This window comes from Bombina bombina, chromosome 5, assembly GCF_027579735.1.
Source record: "Bombina bombina isolate aBomBom1 chromosome 5, aBomBom1.pri, whole genome shotgun sequence".
NCBI lineage: Eukaryota > Metazoa > Chordata > Amphibia > Anura > Bombinatoridae > Bombina > Bombina bombina.
Genome location: NC_069503.1, coordinates 775,619,546 through 775,641,868, shown reverse-complemented (window position 1 = coordinate 775,641,868; position 22,323 = coordinate 775,619,546). Strand labels below are relative to the sequence as shown.

The window sequence follows — 22,323 nt, the reverse complement described above, 5'->3', positions numbered from 1 at the left end:
CCTACAATTAAATAAAATTAACTAAAGTACAAAAAACAACAACACTAAATTACAGAAAAACATAATTTATGCTTACCTGATAAATTCCTTTCTCCTGTAGTGTAGTCAGTCCACGGGTCATCATTACTTCTGGGATATTAACTCCTCCCCAACAGGAAGTGCAAGAGGATCACCCAAGCAGAGCTGCTATATAGCTCCTCCCCTCTACGTCACACCCAGTCATTCGACCGAGAACCAAACGAGAAAGGAGAAACTATAGGGTGCAGTGGTGACTGGAGTATAATTTAAAAATTTAGACCTGCCATAAAAAACAGGGCGGGCCGTGGACTGACTACACTACAGGAGAAAGGAATTTATCAGGTAAGCATAAATTATGTTTTCTCCTGTTAAGTGTAGTCAGTCCACGGGTCATCATTACTTCTGGGATACCAATACCAAAGCTAAAGTACACGGATGACGGGAGGGACAGGCAGGATCTTTATACGGAAGGGACCACTGCCTGAAGAACCTTTCTCCCAAAAACAGCCTCCGAAGAAGCAAAACTGTCAAATTTGTAAAATTTGGAAAAAGTATGAAGAGAAGACCAAGTTGCAGCCTTGCAAATCTGTTCAACAGAGGCCTCGTTCTTAAAGGCCCAAGTGGAAGCCACAGCTCTAGTGGAATGAGCTGTAATTCTTTCAGGAGGCTGCTGTCCAACAGTCTCATAGGCTAAACGTATTATGCTACGAAGCCAAAAAGAGAGAGAGGTAGCAGAAGCTATTTGACCTCTCCTCTGTCCAGAATAAACGACAAACAGGGAAGAAGTTTGGCGAAAATCTTTAGTTGCCTGTAAATAAAATTTCAGGGCACGGACTACATCTAGATTGTGCAGAAGTCGTTCCTTCTTTGAAGAAGGATTAGGACACAATGATGGCACAACAATCTCTTGATTGATATTCTTGTTAGTGACAACCTTAGATAAGAACCCAGGTTTAGTACGCAGAACTACCTTATCTGAATGAAAAATCAGATACGGAGAATCACAATGTAAGGCTGATAACTCAGAGACTCTACGAGCCGAGGAAATAGCCATTAAAAACAGAACTTTCCAAGATAACAGCTTGATATCAATGGAATGAAGGGGTTCAAACGGAACACCCTGTAAAACGTTAAGAACTAAATTTAAGCTCCATGGTGGAGCAACAGTTTTAAACACAGGCTTAATCCTGGCCAAAGCCTGGCAAAAAGCCTGAACGTCTGGAACTTCTGACAGACGCTTGTATAAAAGAATGGACAGAGCTGAGATCTGTCCCTTTAAGGAACTAGCGGATAAACCCTTTTCTAAACCTTCTTGTAGAAAAGACAATATCCTAGGAATCCTAACCTTACTCCATGAGTAACTCTTGGATTCGCACCAATGTAAGTATTTACGCCATATTTTAATGGTAAATCTTTCTGGTAACAGGCTTCCTAGCCTGTATTAAGGTATCAATAACTGACTCCGAAAAACCACGCTTTGATAAAATCAAGCGTTCAATTTCCAAGCAGTCAGCTTCAGAGAAATTAGATTTTGATGTTTGAAAGGACCCTGAATTAGAAGGTCCTGTCTCAGAGGCAGAGACCAAGGTGGACAGGATGACATGTCCACTAGATCTGCATACCAGGTCCTGCGTGACCACGCAGGCGCTATCAGAATCACCGATGCTCTCTCCTGTTTGATCCTGGCAATCAATCGAGGAAGCATCGGGAAGGGTGGAAACACATAGGCCATCCCGAAGGTCCAAGGTGCTGTCAAAGCATCTACCAGGACTGCTCCCGGGTCCCTGGACCCGTAACAAGGAAGCTTGGCGTTCTGGCGAGACGCCATGAGATCTCTCTCTGGTTTGCCCCAAAGTCGAAGTATTTGGGCAAAGATCTCCGGATGAAGTTCCCACTCCCCCGGATGAAAAGTCTGACGACTTAGGAAATCCGCCTCCCAGTTTTCCACTCCAGGAATGTGGATCGCTGACAGGTGGCAAGAGTGAGACTCTGCCCAGCGAATTATCTTTGATACTTCCATCATCGCTAGGGAGCTTCTTGTCCCTCCTTGATGGTTGATGTAAGCTACAGTCGTGATGTTGTCCGACTGAAACCTGATGAACCCCCGAGTTGTTAACTGGGGCCAAGCCAGAAGGGCATTGAGAACTGCTCTCAATTCCAGAATGTTTATTGGAAGGAGACTCTCCTCCTGAGTCCATGATCCCTGAGCCTTCAGGGAATTCCAGACAGCGCCCCAACCTAGAAGGCTGGCGTCTGTTGTTACAATTGTCCAATCTGGTCTGCTGAATGGCATCCCCCTGGACAGATGTGGCCGAGAAAGCCACCATAGAAGAGAATTTCTGGTCTCTTGATCCAGATTCAGAGTAGGGGACAAATCTGAGTAATCCCCATTCCACTGACTTAGCATGCACAAATGCAGCGGTCTGAGATGTAGGCGTGCAAAGGGTACTATGTCCATTGCCGCTACCATTAAGCCGATTACCTCCATGCATTGAGCCACTGACGGGTGTTGAATGGAATGAAGGACACGGCAAGCATTTTGAAGCTTTGTTAACCTGTCTTCTGTCAGGTAAATCTTCATTTCTACAGAATCTATAAGAGTCCCCAAGAAGGGAACCCTTGTGAGTGGTAAGAGAGAACTCTTCTCTACGTTCACCTTCCACCCATGCGACCTTAGAAATGCCAGTACTAACTCTGTATGAGACCTGGCAGTTTGAAAGCTTGACGCTTGTATCAGAATGTCGTCTAGGTACGGAGCCACCGAAATTCCTTGCGGTCTTAGCACCGCCAGAAGAGAGCCCAGAACCTTTGTGAAGATTCTTGGAGCCGTAGCCAACCCGAATGGAAGAGCTACAAACTGGTAATGCCTGTCTAGGAAGGCAAACCTTAGATACCGGTAATGATCTTTGTGAATCGGTATATGAAGGTAGGCATCCTTTAAATCCACTGTGGTCATGTACTGACCCTTTTGGATCATGGGTAAGATTGTCCGAATAGTTTCCATTTTGAACGATGGAACTCTTAGGAATTTGTTTAGGATCTTTAAATCCAAGATTGGTCTGAAGGTTCCTTCTTTCTTGGGAACCACAAACAGATTTGAGTAAAACCCTTGTCCGTGTTCCGACCGCGGAACCGGGTGGATCACTCCCATTAGTAAAAGATCTTGTACACAGCGTAGAAACGCCTCTTTCTTTATCTGGTTTGTTGACAACCTTGAAAGATGAAATCTCCCTTTTGGGGGAGAGGCTTTGAAGTCCAGAAGATATCCCTGAGATATGATCTCTAACGCCCAGGGATCCTGGACATCTCTTGCCCAAGCCTGGGCGAAGAGAGAGAGTCTGCCCCCCACTAGATCAGTTCCCGGATCGGGGGCCCTCACTTCATGCTGTCTTAGGGGCAGCAGCAGGTTTTCTGGCCTGCTTGCCCTTGTTCCAGGACTGGTTAGGTTTCCAGCCTTGTCTGTATCGAGCAACAGCTCCTTCCTGTTTTGGTGCAGAGGAAGTTGATGCTGCTCCTGCCTTGAAGTTACGAAAGGCACGAAAATTAGACTGTCTAGCCCTAGGTTTGGCTCTGTCTTGAGGCAGGGCATGGCCTTTACCTCCTGTAATGTCAGCGATAATTTCCTTCAAACCGGGCCCGAATAAGGTCTGCCCTTTGAAAGGTATGTTAAGTAATTTAGATTTAGAACTAACATCAGCTGACCAGGATTTTAGCCACAGCGCTCTGCGTGCCTGAATGGCGAATCCGGAATTCTTAGCCGTAAGTTTAGTTAAGTGTACTACGGCATCAGAAATAAATGAATTAGCTAGCTTAAGGGTTTTAAGCTTGTGTGTAATCTCATCTAATGGAGCTGATTCAAGGGTCTCTTCCAGAGACTCAAACCAAAATGCTGCTGCAGCCGGGACAGGCGCAATGCATGCAAGGGGTTGCAATATAAAACCTTGTTGAACAAACATTTTCCTAAGGTAACCCTCTAACTTTTTATCCATTGGATCTGAAAAGGCGCAGCTATCCTCCACCGGGATAGTGGTACGCTTAGCTAAAGTAGAAACTGCTCCCTCCACCTTAGGGACCGTTTGCCATAAGTCCCGTGTGGTGGCGTCTATTGGAAACATCTTTCTGAATATAGGAGGGGGTGAGAAAGGCATACCGGGTCTATCCCACTCCTTAGTAACAATTTCAGTAAGTCTCTTAGGTATTGGAAAAACGTCAGTACTCGACGGTACCGCAAAATATTTATCCAACCTACACATTTTCTCTGGTATTGCAACTGTGTTACAATCATTCAGAGCCGCTAAGACCTCCCCTAGTAATACACGGAGGTTTTCCAGCTTAAACTTAAAATTTGAAATGTCTGAATCCAGTTTATTTGGATCAGATCCGTCACCCGCAGAATGAAGCTCTCCGTCCTCATGTTCTGCAAATTGTGACGCAGTATCTGACATGGCCCTAATATCAGCGCACTCTGTTCTCACCCCAGAGTGATCTCGCTTACCTCTAAGTTCTGGTAATTTAGACAAAACTTCAGTCATAACAGTAGCCATGTCCTGTAGTGTGATTTGTAATGGCCGCCCTGAAGTACTCGGCGTTACAATATCACGCACCTCCCGAGCGGGAGATGCAGGTACTGACACGTGAGGCAAGTTAGTCGGCATAACTTCCCCCTCGTTGTTTGGTGAATGATGTTCAATTTGTACAGAATGACTCTTATTCAAAGTAGCATCAATGCAATTAGTACATAAATTTCTATTGGGCTCCACCTTGGCTTTTGCACATATAGCACAGAGATATTCCTCTGAGTCAGACATGTTTAACAAACTAGCAATTAAACTAGCAAGCTTGGAAATACTTTTCACTCAAATTACAAGTAATATGAAAAACGCACTGTGCCTTTAAGAAGCACAGAAAAAAGTTATGACAGTTTAATAATAAGGAACTGGAAAAAACAGAATTTATGTTTACCTGATAAATTACTTTCTCCAACGGTGTGTCCGGTCCACGGCGTCATCCTTACTTGTGGGATATTCTCTTCCCCAACAGGAAATGGCAAAGAGCCCAGCAAAGCTGGTCACATGATCCCTCCTAGGCTCCGCCTACCCCAGTCATTCGACCGACGTTAAGGAGGAATATTTGCATAGGAGAAACCATATGGTACCGTGGTGACTGTAGTTAAAGAAAATAAATTATCAGACCTGATTAAAAAAACCAGGGCGGGCCGTGGACCGGACACACAGTTGGAGAAAGTAATTTATCAGGTAAACATAAATTCTGTTTTCTCCAACATAGGTGTGTCCGGTCCACGGCGTCATCCTTACTTGTGGGAACCAATACCAAAGCTTTAGGACACGGATGAAGGGAGGGAGCAAATCAGGTCACCTAAATGGAAGGCACCACGGTTTGCAAAACCTTTCTCCCAAAAATAGCCTCAGAAGAAGCAAAAGTATCAAACTTGTAAAATTTGGTAAAAGTGTGCAGTGAAGACCAAGTCGCTGCCCTACATATCTGATCAACAGAAGCCTCGTTCTTGAAGGCCCATGTGGAAGCCACAGCCCTAGTGGAATGAGCTGTGATTCTTTCGGGAGGCTGCCGTCCGGCAGTCTCGTAAGCCAATCTGATGATGCTTTTAATCCAAAAAGAGAGAGAGGTAGAAGTTGCTTTTTGACCTCTCCTTTTACCGGAATAAACAACAAACAAGGAAGATGTTTGTCTAAAATCCTTTGTAGCTTCTAAATAGAATTTTAGAGCGCGAACAACATCCAAATTGTGCAACAAACGTTCCTTCTTTGAAACTGGTTTCGGACACAGAGAAGGTACGATAATCTCCTGGTTAATGTTTTTGTTAGAAACAACTTTTGGAAGAAAACCAGGTTTAGTACGTAAAACCACCTTATCTGCATGGAACACCAGATAAGGAGGAGAACACTGCAGAGCAGATAATTCTGAAACTCTTCTAGCAGAAGAAATTGCAACTAAAAACAAAACTTTCCAAGATAATAACTTAATATCAACGGAATGTAAGGGTTCAAACGGAACCCCCTGAAGAACTGAAAGAACTAAATTGATTGAATAATAAAAACTACAGTTAAACACTAAAAAACTCTAAGCCATCTCCGTGGAGATGTTGCCTGTACAACGGCAAAGAGAATGACTGGGGTAGGCGGAGCCTAGGAGGGATCATGTGACCAGCTTTGCTGGGCTCTTTGCCATTTCCTGTTGGGGAAGAGAATATCCCACAAGTAAGGATGACGCCGTGGACCGGACACACCTATGTTGGAGAAATTATAACAATCAAATTTTTCCCGGTAAAGGCATAAATTTAGCAAAGAATTGCCCCCATTAGCAATGGATAACTAACCCTTAATAGCAGAAAAAAATGTACAAAATATAAACGTTTTTTATCACAGTCAAAGCACAATCTCACAGGTCTGCTGTGAGTGATTACCTCCCTCAAAATAATTTTTGAAGACCCTTGAGCTCTGTAGAGACGATCCGGATCATGCAGCAAGAGAAAAAGACTTTTGACTGAATTTTTGATGCGTAGCAAAAGCGCCAAAATAGGCCCCTCCCCCTCACCCACAGCAGTGAGGGAAGTTCAGTAAACTGTCTTAAATTAAAATAAACGACAGCCAAGTGGAAAAACAGTGCCCAAAAACAATTTTTCACCCAGTACCTCAGATAATTAAACAATTTAGCATGCCAGCAAAAACGTTTAAAATCAAATATCATGAAATGTCATTAAACAGCCTGTTGCTAGACGTTCCCACTGCAAGTTAGGCTAAAAATTATATGCATATAGTATTACCCAGAGAAGTGCCATTCCCCAGAATACTGAAGTGTACACATATATACATAAACAGCCTGATACCAGTTGCTACTACTGCATTTAAGGCTGAACTTACATTATATCGGTATTGGCAGTATTTTCTCAGTCAATTCCATTCCTCAGAAAATAATATACTGCAACATACCTCTTTGCAGGTGAACCTGCCCGCTGTCCCCTGATCTGAAGTTTACCTCACTCCTCAGAATGGCCGAGAACAGCAAAATGAATTTTAGCTACGCCGGCTAAAATCATCCAAAAACTCAGGTAGATTCTTCTTCAAATTCTACCTGAGAAGGAACAACACACTCCGGTGCTGTTTTAAAATAACAAACTTTTGATTGAAGATATAAAAACTAAGTATAATCACCACAGTCCTCTCACACATCCTATCTATTAGTTGGGTGCAAGAGAATGACTGGGTGTGACGTAGAGGGGAGGAGCTATATAGCAGCTCTGCTTGGGTGATCCTCTTGCACTTCCTGTTGGGGAGGAGTTAATATCCCAGAAGTAATGATGACCCGTGGACTGACTACACTTAACAGGAGAAAATAAAAAAAAATTACAAGAATTTTAAACTAATTACACCTAATCTAAGCCCCTAATAAAATAAAAAATTCCCCCAAAATAATAAAATTCCCTACCCTATACTAAATTACAAATAGCCCTTAAAAGGGCTTTTTGCAGGGCATTGCCCCAAAGTAATCAGCTCTTTTACCTGTAAAAAAAGAAATACACCCCCCAACATTAAAACCCACCACCCACACAGCCAACCCTACTCTAAAACCCACCCAAACCCCCCTTTAAAAACCCTAACACTAACCCCCTGAAGATCACCCTACCTTGAGCCGTCTTCACCCAGCCGGGCCTAAGTCCTTAACGAATCCGGGCGAAGTGGTCCTCAGATGGGCAGAAGTCTTCATCCAGACAGCATCTTCTATCTTCTTCCATCCGACGAGGAGCAGCTCCATCTTGGAGACATCCGACGCGGAGCATCCATTGATCCCGACGACTAAACGATGAATGACTGTTCCTTTAAATGACATCATCCAAGATGGTGTCCCTTGAATTCCTATTGGCTCATAGAATTCTATCAGCCAATCGGAATTAAGGTAGGAAAAATCAGATTGGCTGATGCAATCAGCCAATAGGATTGACCTTGCATTCTATTGGATCGGCCAATAGGATTTTTCCTACCTTAATTCCCATTGGCTGATAGAATCCTATCAGCCAATCGGAATTCAAGGGACACCATCTTGGATGACGTCATTTAAAAGGAACCTTCATTCAGTGTTAGGACGTCGATGGAAGAGGATGCTCCGCGTCGGATGGATTGAAGATGGACCCGATCCTCTACGGATGGATGAAGATAGAAGATGCCGCCTGGATGAAGACTTCTGCCGGTCTGGAGGTCCACTTGAGCCCGGCTGGGTGATCTTCAGGGGGTTAGTGTTAGGTTTTTTTAAGGGGGGATTGGGTGGGTTTTAGAGTAGGGTTGGGTGTGTGGGTGGTGGGTTTTAATGTTGAGGGGGTATTGTATTTTTTTTTTTTTTACAGGTAAAAGAGCCGATTACTTTGGGGCAATGCCCAGCAAAAGGCCCTTTTAAGGGCTATTTGTAATTTAGTATAGGGTAGGGAATTTTATTATTTTGGGGGGCTTTTTTTATTTTATTAGGGGGCTTAGATTAGGTGTAATTAGCTTAAAATTCTTTTTTATTTTCTGTAATTTAGTGGGTTTTTTTTACGTTAGTTAATTGTAATTAGTTTTATTTAATTGTAGTTAATTTATGTAATTAATTTAATGATAGTGTAGTGTTAGGTGTAATTGTAACTTAAAACTAGGTTTTATTTTACAGGTAATTTTGTCTTTATTTTAGCTAGGTAGTTATTAAATAGTTAATAACTATTTAATAACTATTGTACCTAGTTAAAATAAATACAAAGTTGCCTGTAAAATAAAAATAAATCCTAAAATAGCTACAATGTAATTATTAATTATATTATAGATATCTTAGGGTTTATTTTATAGGTAAGTATTTAGTTTTAAATAGGAATTATTTAGTTAACAATAGTAATATTTATTTAAATTTATTTTAAATATATATTTAAGTTAGGGGGTGTTAGGGTTAGAGTTAGACTTAGGTTTAGGTGTTAATTACTTTATTATAGTGGCGGCAGGGTCCGGGATCGGCAGGATAGTGGTTAATAACTATGTAGGGGGGCAGATTAGGGGTTAATATGTATAATGTAGGTGGCGGCGGGGTCCGGGAGCAGCGGTTTAGGGGTTAATATATTTATTATAGTTGCGGCGGGGTCCGGGAGAGGTGGTTTAGGGGTTAATATATTTATTATAGTTGCGGCGGGGTCCGGGAGCAGCGGTATAGGGGGTAAACAGTATAGTATAGTGTTGGAGCTTAGTGACAGGCTAGCAAGAAAGCTTCAAAGACGCCGAAGTGTAACAAGATCGATGACTGTTGGTTAACAGTCCGCTGCTCATCGCACCATACTTGGTGAGCGGCTTTTTGACAGCTTTCTTGAAAAATTTGGTGAACGTATTCAGATCCGCGGCGGCGATGTTAGGCGATCTTAGGCGAGCGTATTGGGGCCGTCGAATGCAGGTAAGTAGACAGCTTGATAAATTGAGGCCTTTGTATCAATTGCTATATTAACTGTATTAATACTGAAGAAGAGGCTGAGGGGCCTATTTATTAAAGGCCTGTCGGACATGATCCGACATTGCGGATCATGTCCGACAGACCTCGCTGAATGCGGAGAGCAATACGCTCTCCACATTCAGCCTTGCACCAGCAGCTCTTGTGAACTGCTGGTGCAACGCTGCCCCCTGCAGATTCGCGGCCAATCAGCCACTAGCAGGGGGGTGTCAATCAACCCGATCGTATTCAATCGGTTTGAATTGTGGCGATGTCTGTCCACCTCCCCAGAGCAGGCGGACAGGTTATGGAGCAGTGGACCGCTGCTCCATAACTTGTGTTTCTCGCAAGTCTGAAGGCTCGCCAGAAACACGGGCCCTCAAGCTCATTAGGTGTTATCGAGTCCAGCGCTGTACACACTTAACCCGCACTGCTGTTTTCATCCCCATTAAAATGATTCCATAAAGGGATACAAAAGTGCAAAATGAAAATGTTCTAGTGAATTATTGCTTGTAATTAACGGTTTTAAACCCTGCAAAGAGATTAAACACATAATGGTGATTTTCTGTTGAAAACCAATAGATAAACTTTGCTAAAAGGACTGATCAACCCCATAGTGGCAATTACTGCGTTATGGACTACATCTCCCATAATGTTTTTGTTCAGCCATAATGCAGGCAAACCATCATGGGAGATGTAGTCCATAACATCTGTAGGGCTGGTAATTGTCCACCCCTGCACTACCGGGAGTTAGCTGAAAACTATTAAGCCAATGACAACAGGCACTAATCACTAGCTAGTGTCCAGTAGTTAAGGATATGTACACTTTCTTTTTCAACTAAGGATACCAAGAAAACAAGTACATTTGTATACATATTTCTATATTGATGGGAGTTTCCAAAGACAAAATTAAAGTTTTAATATTTACTGGAACAAAAGATCAAGCAATTAGTGTGTTCAATGGCATGAGCACATTCAATATTGCACATACTGTATGTGTATTATATGTACGTTCTGGAAATATTTTAGCAAATCTAATACAATACCTGGATTCAGATTCAGTGGTTGTAATGAATGTGTCCTGTTGGGAAAAAAACAAAAACCAAAGGGTTAATTGTTACACCCCAGCTTACAAAGATTCACAAATGAGACTGTATGTAGCTCAGATTTTTTTTTTAGATCACGTTTCATCCAGGATCTCAGAGCAGAATAGTTTGTCATCTCACCCACTAGCAGATCTAGGGAGGTCCCTGTTCTTCAACACACTACACCTATTGTGCTAAATGCAAATGAAAAGCTACCATTACATGCAAATTGTAGAGTACTTTCACCTGTCTCTCAGTTGTGTACATCAGAGCCTCCACTTCTTTAAATGCATCTTTCCTAAGTTCTCCACTGCCTATTCTGTCCTTGAGCTTGGTGCTAATTGAGGTTATAAAGTGAAAATGCAACTGCTTGTGGCAGCAGCAAAAACAGCAGAAAGCAAGGGGACTGGAGAAAGTATTAACCTGGCATAAGGCATTATGTTTTGCCATAAAGCTGCAAGTGTGTGCAATTGATCTGTCTTACGGTAAGAGAGCTCGCAGACTGATTGTTGGAGGAAATGCACATTGTTAAAGTTTTATATCTGGGCAAGTAGTTGATTTATTAATCAGGGCATGTAGAGGGTCACAAAGGCATTGCTAGATCCACGTTCCATATTATTGTGTGATATCTGAGCATGACATGGGCTGCTGGGTCATGCTCCTTGCTAATTTGTGATATCTGGGCATGTAGCTTATATACAAGAGTTGCTGGGGGTCACATTTTTAGTATTTTGCCATGCAGCTGCAAAAAGACTTAATACATAATGGTGGACTTCAGAAAGGGGGCAGTATAAATGTAAACACCAACAGCACCACTGGTCTATGACCCTTTATATCGTTCTGGCTACTATTGTTAATTTCCCTGAAAAAGGTAAATGGTCAAAAACCACCTCTGCCTTCACCTGAATGAGCGTGTTAAACAAAGCAAAAAAGTGAAAGACAATCTGTGAGAAATGGGTAAAGGAGGTTACAAAAAGTGACACTACTTGTTAAAAGTGCATAATGTAAACTTTTCTTTGTTTTATATTTATGTAGAGTATCAGGACTATTTCATATTGTCTGGAATAAAGGATTAACGAGTACTATGTATTAATGAGATGCAACATAATTTCATGCACTGTTGTACAATGCAGATCTTCATATGCAAAATGGTCACAAAAAGATTATAACTAGCCCTAAAAAAAAAAAACTTATATGGGCAAAACTCACCGCTGGTTTCTGTAGCTTTGATCTATCATCCTAAGGAAAAAGAAATGAAATTACATTAACATACATTCATAAAGTTATATATCAAAAGCTAAATCACCTCTTGAAAATATTTTTTTTATCACACAATAATTATATATATATATACACACACACACACATACACACACCCACCCATCTAGATTGTAAGTTCCCACTGGAATAGGGCCCTCAATTCTCTGTGTATTTGTCTTATCGTATTGTTTCTCCATTGTACTGTTATCCTTGTACCCATGGGCAGCGCTGCGGAATCTCTCGGCGCTTTATAAATAAAGAATAATATATATATATATATATATAATTATATCAATCAAAGAAGGACCAAGGCTGCACAGGGTGCAACATGCTTTATTACTAAAAAAAAACACCAAATCACTCCCTAGACAGGGACGTCTATTCTCCACCCAAATCCCAACAATACAGAACCCACTACTAAAAACAAGAGAGCTGAGAACAGGGAACACACGAACTCCAAACTATGATACTGAAAATGACTATAGAGGTGCGACATAGAGAGCCCCTGACAGGCACAATAAAAAAACTATATGGCACATATGGTATCAAAAACACTCAAGTATCCGGTTACTGAATATAAATATGGCAGACGGGGCCCCAGAAAAAAACTTTCAATGCTGGCTGGAACTCTGTGAGAATCAATATACACACACACACACACACACACACACACACATATACATATACATATATGAACAACAAAGAGACGAGGACTAGCTGGATCGTTTGCAACCAAGTGGGTTTATTCAGGCATAGGTGATAGGACACTCAGTGGTGTACAAGGTAAGGTGTTGTAGATCTGACGTGTTTAGCGCATGTGCAATGCGCTTCATCAGAGATCACATACATACATATACACACACACCACACAGAGAAAACCCAGCACTCACTTACAAGCTCTCAGCTAAGATTTAAAAGCAAAAATGGAAAGGTTAGTTACCGCATCTGGCCAAATGGGACAAGCCCAGGTACCTCGTCAAGGTCCTTTCCAATACCTGGGACCCTAAAACAGCCACACAATGCAAGCTCTCAAATCCAAACAAATCACCCTAGACATATACAAAACACGGAAGGGGACTGGCGCTCTCATACCGGAACGGGTACACATCACATGACCCTGCAACATGCTCAGCCCTGGGTGCTCACAGGCACTCACAGGAAGCTGGGCTGTCCCCATAGTCACAGGCAGTTAACCCCAGACAGGTCTGGGTGCAAGAACCATAGGGAAAATTACAAAACAAATTAATACAAACAGAGAAAGACCAGCACTCACTTACAAGCTCTCAGCTAAGATTTAAAAGCAAAAATTGAAAGGTTTGTTTGGATTTGAGAGCTTGCATTGTGTGGCTGTTTTAGAGTCCCAGGTATTGGAAAGGACCTTGACGTGGTACCTGGGCTTGTCCCATTTGGCCAGATGCGGTAACTAACCTTTCCATTTTTGCTTTTAAATCTTAGCCGAGAGCTTGTAAGTGAGTGCTGGACTTTCTCTGTGTGTTGTATTAATTTGTTGTGTAATTTTCGCTATGGTTCTTGCACCCAGACCTGTCGTGTTTTGAGGACGTCTGAGGACGGGGGCAACCCCGAAAACGTTAACAATAAAAGAGTTTGATACTAATATGGCGAGTGCCTTCCCCCCTTGCCTGATTTACATGTACATCACTTGAAGAGCACCCCGGATGATGAACTACAAATAAAGTGAGTGCTGGTACCCCTTTGCAATTTTCTATATACACATATATACATACATACATACAAACAAACAAACACACACACTGTATATAAGAAAATTTATGCTTACCTGATAAATTTATTTCTTTATAGACACGTTAAAGTGAATGTCAATTTTGTCTTATTTTAAGCAATTTTAATATTGCTTTCAAGTTAATAAAGAAAACCGCCGCTTTATTTTAAAAAAACAAAACAAAGTAAAGGTTATATTTTTATTACCAAATTTGCTCCGTTTTAGGTAGCAGCTCCTCCCACCCGCAACTTCCGGATTTAATCCCCTGTAAGGTATACAGCAGTCCCACCCACTGTATACGTAAAGTCAATGAGCGCTCCCGGCTTTGCTATACACAGCGCATGCGTTGCGTACTTACCAAGCGCTCTGAAAAGTCCCATAAGTGTAATAGCGCATGCGCTAAATGTGAACGTGCGTGAGAGCTCTGTGTGACGGCTTCCAAACACAGGCGCATTACATACGAGTGACGTAGCCGAAAGGGGTTTGGTCCCCCCGTGGTTGATCGGATTATTGGTTGACACAAGCGAGCCTACAATGTCAATCATTAATCCAAGATGGCGGGCAGAGGATTGAGATGACGATCGTAATGAAATAAAGCTCAAATACTAGTTAATTAGAGGTTTGCTGAAAAAATGATGAATTAAAGTGGCAGTATTTTAAGGTCAGCTTTTAAGCAGTGTTTAGCATTGAGCTTGACTTTACATTCACTTTAAGTCCACAGATTTCATCCTTACTTGTGGGATTACGCCTCCTGGTCAGCAGGAGGAGGCAAAGAGCACCACAGCAGAGCTGTATATATAGCTCCTCCCTAATAATAATAATAATAAATATTAAACTTTTCAATTTTCGGATTTAGACACGCGATTTAAAAAAAAAATAATCTAAATTTATTTATTTATTATTTTATTTCATCCTTACTTGTGGGAAACCAATACCAAAGCAATAGGACACGGATGAAAGGGAGGGACAAGATGGAACCTAAACGGAAGGCACCACTGCTTGAAGAACCTTTCTCCCAAAAACAGCCTCGGACGAGGCAAAAGTATCAAATTTGGAAAATTTGGAAAAAGTGTGAAGAGACGACCAAGTTGCAGCCTTGCAAATCTGTTCAACAGAAGCATCATTTTTAAATGCCCATGAGGAAGCCACAGCCCTAGTGGAATGAGCTGTAATTCCTTCAGGAGGCTGCTGTCCAGCAGTCTCATATGCAAAACGGATGATACTCTTCAGCCAAAAAGAAAGAGGTAGCTGTAGCTTTCTGACCCCTATGTTTCCCAGAAAAGACAACAAACAATGAAGAGGATTGACAACATTTCTTAGGTCGCCTGCAAGTAGAGCTTCAGGGCACGGACTACGTCCAAATTACAGACATAACAGATGCTCCTTCTTAGAAGAAGGATTAGGATACAATGAAGGAACAACAATTTCCCGATTAATATTCTTGTTAGAAACAACCTTAGAAAGAAAACCAGGTTTGGTACACAACACTACCTTATCGGAATGAAAAATAAGATAAGGAGAATCACATAGTAATGCTGAAAGCTCAGAAACTCTGCGAGCAGAAGAAATAGCAATCAAAAATAAAAAAAAAAAACTTTCCAAGATAACAACTTAATATCTATGGAATGCATAGGTTCAAACGGAACCCCTTGAAGAACATTAAGAACTAAATTCAAATATACGTGTGATAGACACACAAGAGGGCGCTATGACAACTAAGTAAAAAACAAAAAATAATTAATAATGTGGACAATGACAAGCAATGTATACGAATGGTTATGAACAGATCATGGACTCTCACCATACAGACGATGCAACAATTGATATTCTGTCCCAAAAGAATGTGTAATGTCCATATATATAATGTCCAAATGATGTAAGCAACACCAGTTGCTGCCGATGGTGCTGTACTGTCCTCCTGTGAATGCCCTCTTAGTTCCTAAGTGGCCGGAGGCAGATCTATAGGGGTGGAGGGGAAACAGAAGCGACAAATGTGTGTATCCAGTGTGATATAAACCCCCCTGTCCAAGTATACTATGCCCAGGGTACTCACACTTTGACTTAGCACACCAATGTGCTGGTAGGCGCAGACTGGCTATCAGAGCAAGCCAGCTAGCTCTCTCCGGTGCACTCTCTCGCTGTGGTAATCGTCAAAGTCTGAGCCGCTGTGTCTCTTTAGTGCTGATCTCCAGCACCAGCAGGAACTGGTAACAGACTAGCTCCCAAGGATTGGTAATGAGGATATACTTATCATGGAATCATATGCGATGGTATAAAAAATAGATTTTAATCAATGTTAAAAACAACAACCATACAGATTCCACAAATAGATATCAGGTATATATTCTTTGCTACGCGTTTCTCGGCTGCTTATGGGCCGTTTCTTCAGGCATATTTGTATAAACATTTGAATCGGCTATATATTGCCGCTCATTACCAAATCCTCCCTCCCCCCATCAGACCCAATAGGCGTGTAGCTGTCAGCCATTGGCTGTTGAAACACATCCAGCTGATACTTAGTAACATAATTTGAAATAGATACATGTATCCAACAAGTTACAAACAATGGTATAATCATAAAAAACAATGGTATAATCATAAAACGTAACAATATAGTTGTCTACTTAATATTGCGAGCTTCCTGCACATTTCCTCCTCAAAACGGGCCTCCAAAAAATAGCGATTAATAAAATCTCTCGATTTCGCTTCCAATGTGTAACCAAGCTAAGAACTAAATAGTACCTATATATATTGATAATGGGCTTCATATGAAATTAAATTTCCACTATCAAATACTTGGATATGATGCATTAAATATCTATCTAGATGATGTATATATTCTCGAAATGGTATACGATTTTCTCATTTTGATTTATTAAAGGGACCTCCTGTCGTAACAACGCTATTATGAATAAATTTATTTGTACTACTCCTAAATGAAATTCTTTGCTTTTGTTAACACTATATATCTAATGATAAAAATATGTGTAAAATGAATATACTGAATATAATATTAAAAAGGTTTATTCTAAAGAATAATACATCATAAATAGGGAATGACTAAATCCTGCATATTTTAAAATAAACTCTATTGCACTATCTGAATCAGTTTGGCGAACTATTCCGTTCCTATTTTCTATATCTCTTTAGAGGTGTAAATCCTATACATGTTGTTTCTAAGTGCAACCATCTCTATGATGATGGTATCTACACTGCGATGTACTCTACAATTAAAGGGATTTTTTACAACTCTTAATATGATATTTAGATTCAGTGTCTGCATTCTAATTATATACATATAATATATATCTAAATCCTATACTGAAATAAAACATTCATTTATTGTAACAATTATACACTTAAATAGTGATATAAACAGTGAACATTTCAAGAATAATACTAATTCTGTACCCCCAATTACTAGTGAATAGAGTTCCCTCCTAAATTCAAAAAAAAAAAAAAAAAAAAAAAATATATATATAGACTATGGTCATGGTACTATAAATAATATTACTACCCATCCGTGTAGAAGAATAGTGTGTCTTATATAAAAATATAATATGTGTAGAAAAATAGTGTGTCTTATGTGAAAATATAATATGTAGTAAAAGACCATTGATGGTCAAAGTGCTAAAAATATAAGTTGTGATTTCAGAATAACCAATGGTTTCTAATGTGTGAATATATAAATAATCAAATGATAGAAGTGATGTGTGAGGTGTATATACCTAGTACTGCTGCAAGTAATAATTAACCTTATATGTGTGATACTGATAATACAAGGTGTGTATATAATAAAATATAAATACTGTGTACACTTCCAAGAATTATTGATAATGTGAACTAATATATGTACTTCTATGTGTGTAACTAATATAGGACTTGTCCCCAATCTAGATCTATAATATATATGTAATAATGATAGAGTATATGGGGGGATACCAACATCAGTAAAAAAGAAGTGAATGTAACCATGAAATTACTAAAATAATATATAAATTAAAATTAAAAAGCAGCAGAGTCAATGACTTCGTTGAGACCATCTGGAAAAAGTGTTCCAAATTTATGGATCCAAAAAGTCTCTCTTTGACGAAGCTTAATGAATCTATTATATTTATTGGAGGGTAAAATACTTTCAATGGGGGCGATTTTGAAACTACATGGTTCCCCCTTATGTTCTTGTATGTGGTGTCTTGAGACACTATGTTTATCAGATTCATGTCGAATGTTTCTGAAATGTTCACTCCATCTGGTGCGGATGTTACGTATTGTGCGCCCTAGGTACTGTATCCCACATTTGCAGGATAACACATAGATGACAAAAGATGAGCTACATGTGAGGTATTGTCCTATCTGATATGACCTTCCTGTCGTATGTGCTGTAATCTTTTTTGCTCCATGGGTTATATATTGACACATATAGCATCTTGATTTGCCACATCTAAAAACACCTTTATGTCCCATTTTTCTATTATTATTATTTCTATTATTCGATGTATCTTTAATTGCTTTTTTGGAGATGACCACTTTACTGGGCGCTAATGATTGCTTAATGTTAGGCGCTCTCCTATATACAATGCTAGGGGTAGGATTTAAGTTTCTTTTCAGTATAGGATCTTTAAGTAAAATGGGCCAGTGTTTTTGTAATGTCTTTCTTATAAGTTTATGATTAGAGTTAAATTGAGTAACGAACAGGGATTGTTCTTTCATATTATTTACCTTTGGTATCTGAATATTATTGTGATTTTTATTGGAATTAAGTATTGAAACCCTATCTCTCTCACAAGCCTTCCTATATCCATTGTTAATAACTTCTAGGGGGTACCCTTTTTCTCTGAATCTTTCTATTAGAATTTGTGACTGCTCATGAAATGTATCGTCTGAACTACAGTTCCGTTTTATACGGCAAAACTGACTGAACGGAATATTATTCTTCCATTGTGAATAATGGTTACTAGAGTAATGTAAAAAATTATTGCAATCCACAGTCTTAAAATATGTACAAGTACAGATATCATGATTTCTATCAAAAGAAAGGTTAAGATCTAAAAATTCAATTCTGTCTGGTTGCACATTGGAAGTGAACTGGATGCCCATATCATTGTTGTTTAAAAATGTACAAAAACAGTGTGCATCATCAATGGTCCCTTTAAAAACAAATAAAAGGTCATCTATGTAGCGGCCATAGTACACCAGGTTGCCCCACCAGTTAGAGTTATATATGTATCTATTTTCAAAATAACCCATAAAAAGATTTGCGAAACTGGGGGCAAACCTGGTGCCCATGGCCGTACCTTTAATTTGTAGGTAAAATTCATCTAAAAACTTAAAATAATTATGTTTTAAAATAAATTCAATAAGACTAAGCAAATATTCCTTTTGTTTGGCAGGCATGTATAAGTCATCCTCCAAAAAATGTCTCACTGTAGATATGCCTAATTCATGAGATATGTTTGAATATAAAGCACTCACATCTGCAGTTACCCAAATAGAATCTTTATCACATTTAACCCCTTCAAGTTTTTGTAATAAATCTGTGGTATCGCGAATATATGATGAAAGATTTTGAACATATTTCTGTAAGTAGCTATCTATATATCCTGATAATTTATCCGTAAGGCTATTCATGCCTGCGATAATGGGCCTTCCTGGGGGTTGTGCAGGGTTCTTATGGATTTTTGGAAGATGGTAGTAGTAAGGGATAGAGGGATGTGAAGGAGTAAGATATTTCCTTTCTTTAGAATTAAGTATTCCATCACTACTACCATCTTCCAGTATCCGCAATAGTTTTTTCAAAAAGGTTTGTGTGGGGTCCACCTCTAGTTTTCTATAATATTCTGTGTTATGAAGAATATTCTGTGCTTCCCTGACATAATCTGTATAGTCTTGAAGCACTATACCTCCCCCCTTGTCTGCCTGCCTGATCACCAGAGTGGGATCATTGGCAAGCGACTGTAAGGCTCTATACTCATGTGGCCAAAGTTTCTTGTGACCTTTAGGAAATTTGGGGATTTTCTCTAGATCCTCCATAACTAGCTGTTGGAATAGATCGATGTATGTTACGTCATCTTTAGGTGGATTAAAGCTAGAGGGGGGGGGCGAGAGAGGTATGGACATATCCCTCAAATAGTTCTTCCGCTAGCATGTCAGGTTCTATATATATAGTTTGCATCAGAGTCTGACTATTCATGTTGTTGGTAAGAATGGGTGTGCCAGAAATGTTTTTCCTTTTGAGTGTTTTTAACGAAAAATATCTTTGTAAGGCCAGTTTTCTTGTATATTTATTTAGATCTACGAACAAATCAAAAATTTTGTGTGGGTTGGGTGGACAAAAGGACAAACCTCGCCCTAGTATTCTTACCTCATCATCAGAAAGCTGATGAGAAGATAGATTGAAAATCCCTTTTTTCAATTTCTGTAGTTGCTCTTTTTTTGAGGAGTGCCCTCTCCCTCGTCTTCCCCGTTTGGAAAGGGTCTTTTCTTTTTTTGAGGGTTTTGTGGTGGATTTGGTGTATTTTGGGGGCCTGGGTTTCTCCTCCATAGTGGTGCCAGATTGCGCACCCCTAAAAAATCATCATTAGATGTGGATGGTAACTCGACCCTTTGTTGATTGCCATTTCCCTTTACTTTAGGCCCTGTAGAATTATCATACTGAGGACTCCTATAGTTATCTTTATTAGAATTAGTCTGGAGTGGCTCATATCTATTGTGTAATGGAATGAGGTTGGGGTTAGAAAATGATTTGTCATTATATGTATTAGTCCTATAATTATCATATTGATAATTGTATTGATTACCCTTTGCACCATAATAAAAATTGCTGTTCTGGTGTTCATCTCTACTTCTATAGTGACCTTGTTGTAATGTAGAAGTATTCTTATAATGGTTGGAGGGTGGATTTCTATTATGATTCGGATTTTTGTTGTTATTAAAATTCCGATTTTTGTTGTATTGTACCACTGTCCAACCATTACTGGTCTCTTTCTTATCTTGTGTTTTCTTATTATAGGAATATACAATCCCCTCAGAATAATCTTCTTCATCCCTCTTAAATTTTACATTTTTTATTCTGATGATCTCATTTTGATAGTCATCCACTGTTTTTATGGTCTCTGTATTTAACCTATTATATTCTGAATGTTCTTTCATAGGTTCTAATTCTTTTTGAACTGTGTCTATCTCTATCTCTAGAGCATCGACCAGTTTCTGTCTGTGATCAATCAACAGGTCTATTAGATTAAAAGAGGATTCATCCAAGATTTCATACCATTTCTTGGTTAGCTCTGGGTCATTTTTGAATGAGCAATGCTTAAAGATCCTAAGACCCCTAGGGATTTGTCTTTTTTCTTTATATTTTTTAAGACAATCTAAGTCCCACCAATGCCTATGTTCATTTTTGAGTAAATCACCCAATTTAGAGAATAGAGTATTTATGCTTTTAATCTCAAGGGGACCCTGACTGTCTCCTTCTGCAGATATTGGAGGATTAAATGAATTCCTTCTACTCACTCTTTCTTTGGCCGATAACATATTGATATACTATATGTTATGTGTTATGTACACCCCTTTGGATATATAGAGTTATATTCTAGGTGATATACCAAAAATATAATTCACTATATAAGGCTATAATACATCAAATTATGAAAGCTGCTCCTCTAATACAAAACTTATACTAAGTGATGTAAACAAAAACTGATAAACAACTGTAGCCTTAGACACTAGAGGGCGCTAAAATAATCAGTGAATCTAACATAAATGAATGGATGGAAGACCAGCAGCACCTCTCAATACCAATAAAATGGATAAAAAGAATAAAAATATACGTGTGATAGACACACAAGAGGGCGCTATGACAACTAAGTAAAAAACAAAAAATAATTAATAATGTGGACAATGACAAGCAATGTATACGAATGGTTATGAACAGATCATGGACTCTCACCATACAGACGATGCAACAATTGATATTCTGTCCCAAAAGAATGTGTAATGTCCATATATATAATGTCCAAATGATGTAAGCAACACCAGTTGCTGCCGATGGTGCTGTACTGTCCTCCTGTGAATGCCCTCTTAGTTCCTAAGTGGCCGGAGGCAGATCTATAGGGGTGGAGGGGAAACAGAAGCGACAAATGTGTGTATCCAGTGTGATATAAACCCCCCTGTCCAAGTATACTATGCCCAGGGTACTCACACTTTGACTTAGCACACCAATGTGCTGGTAGGCGCAGACTGGCTATCAGAGCAAGCCAGCTAGCTCTCTCCGGTGCACTCTCTCGCTGTGGTAATCGTCAAAGTCTGAGCCGCTGTGTCTCTTTAGTGCTGATCTCCAGCACCAGCAGGAACTGGTAACAGACTAGCTCCCAAGGATTGGTAATGAGGATATACTTATCATGGAATCATATGCGATGGTATAAAAAATAGATTTTAATCAATGTTAAAAACAACAACCATACAGATTCCACAAATAGATATCAGGTATATATTCTTTGCTACGCGTTTCTCGGCTGCTTATGGGCCGTTTCTTCAGGCATATTTGTATAAACATTTGAATCGGCTATATATTGCCGCTCATTACCAAATCCTCCCTCCCCCCATCAGACCCAATAGGCGTGTAGCTGTCAGCCATTGGCTGTTGAAACACATCCAGCTGATACTTAGTAACATAATTTGAAATAGATACATGTATCCAACAAGTTACAAACAATGGTATAATCATAAAAAACAATGGTATAATCATAAAAC

At 39.7% G+C, this 22,323-nt stretch overlaps 1 protein-coding gene across 1 annotated transcript in view; it reads right to left on the bottom strand.

Annotated features, from left to right (window-relative positions):
• LOC128660820 (cytochrome b5) overlaps positions 1 to 22,323 on the bottom strand; it is a 130,060-nt gene that overhangs the window by 24,344 nt on the left and 83,393 nt on the right. Inside the window, exons 3-4 of the mRNA XM_053714865.1 lie at positions 11,784 to 11,813; positions 10,536 to 10,570 (exon numbers count right to left, since the gene is read on the bottom strand). Coding sequence (XP_053570840.1) covers positions 10,536 to 10,570; positions 11,784 to 11,813 — 65 coding nt within the window. The remainder of the gene's footprint in view (positions 1 to 10,535; positions 10,571 to 11,783; positions 11,814 to 22,323) is intronic.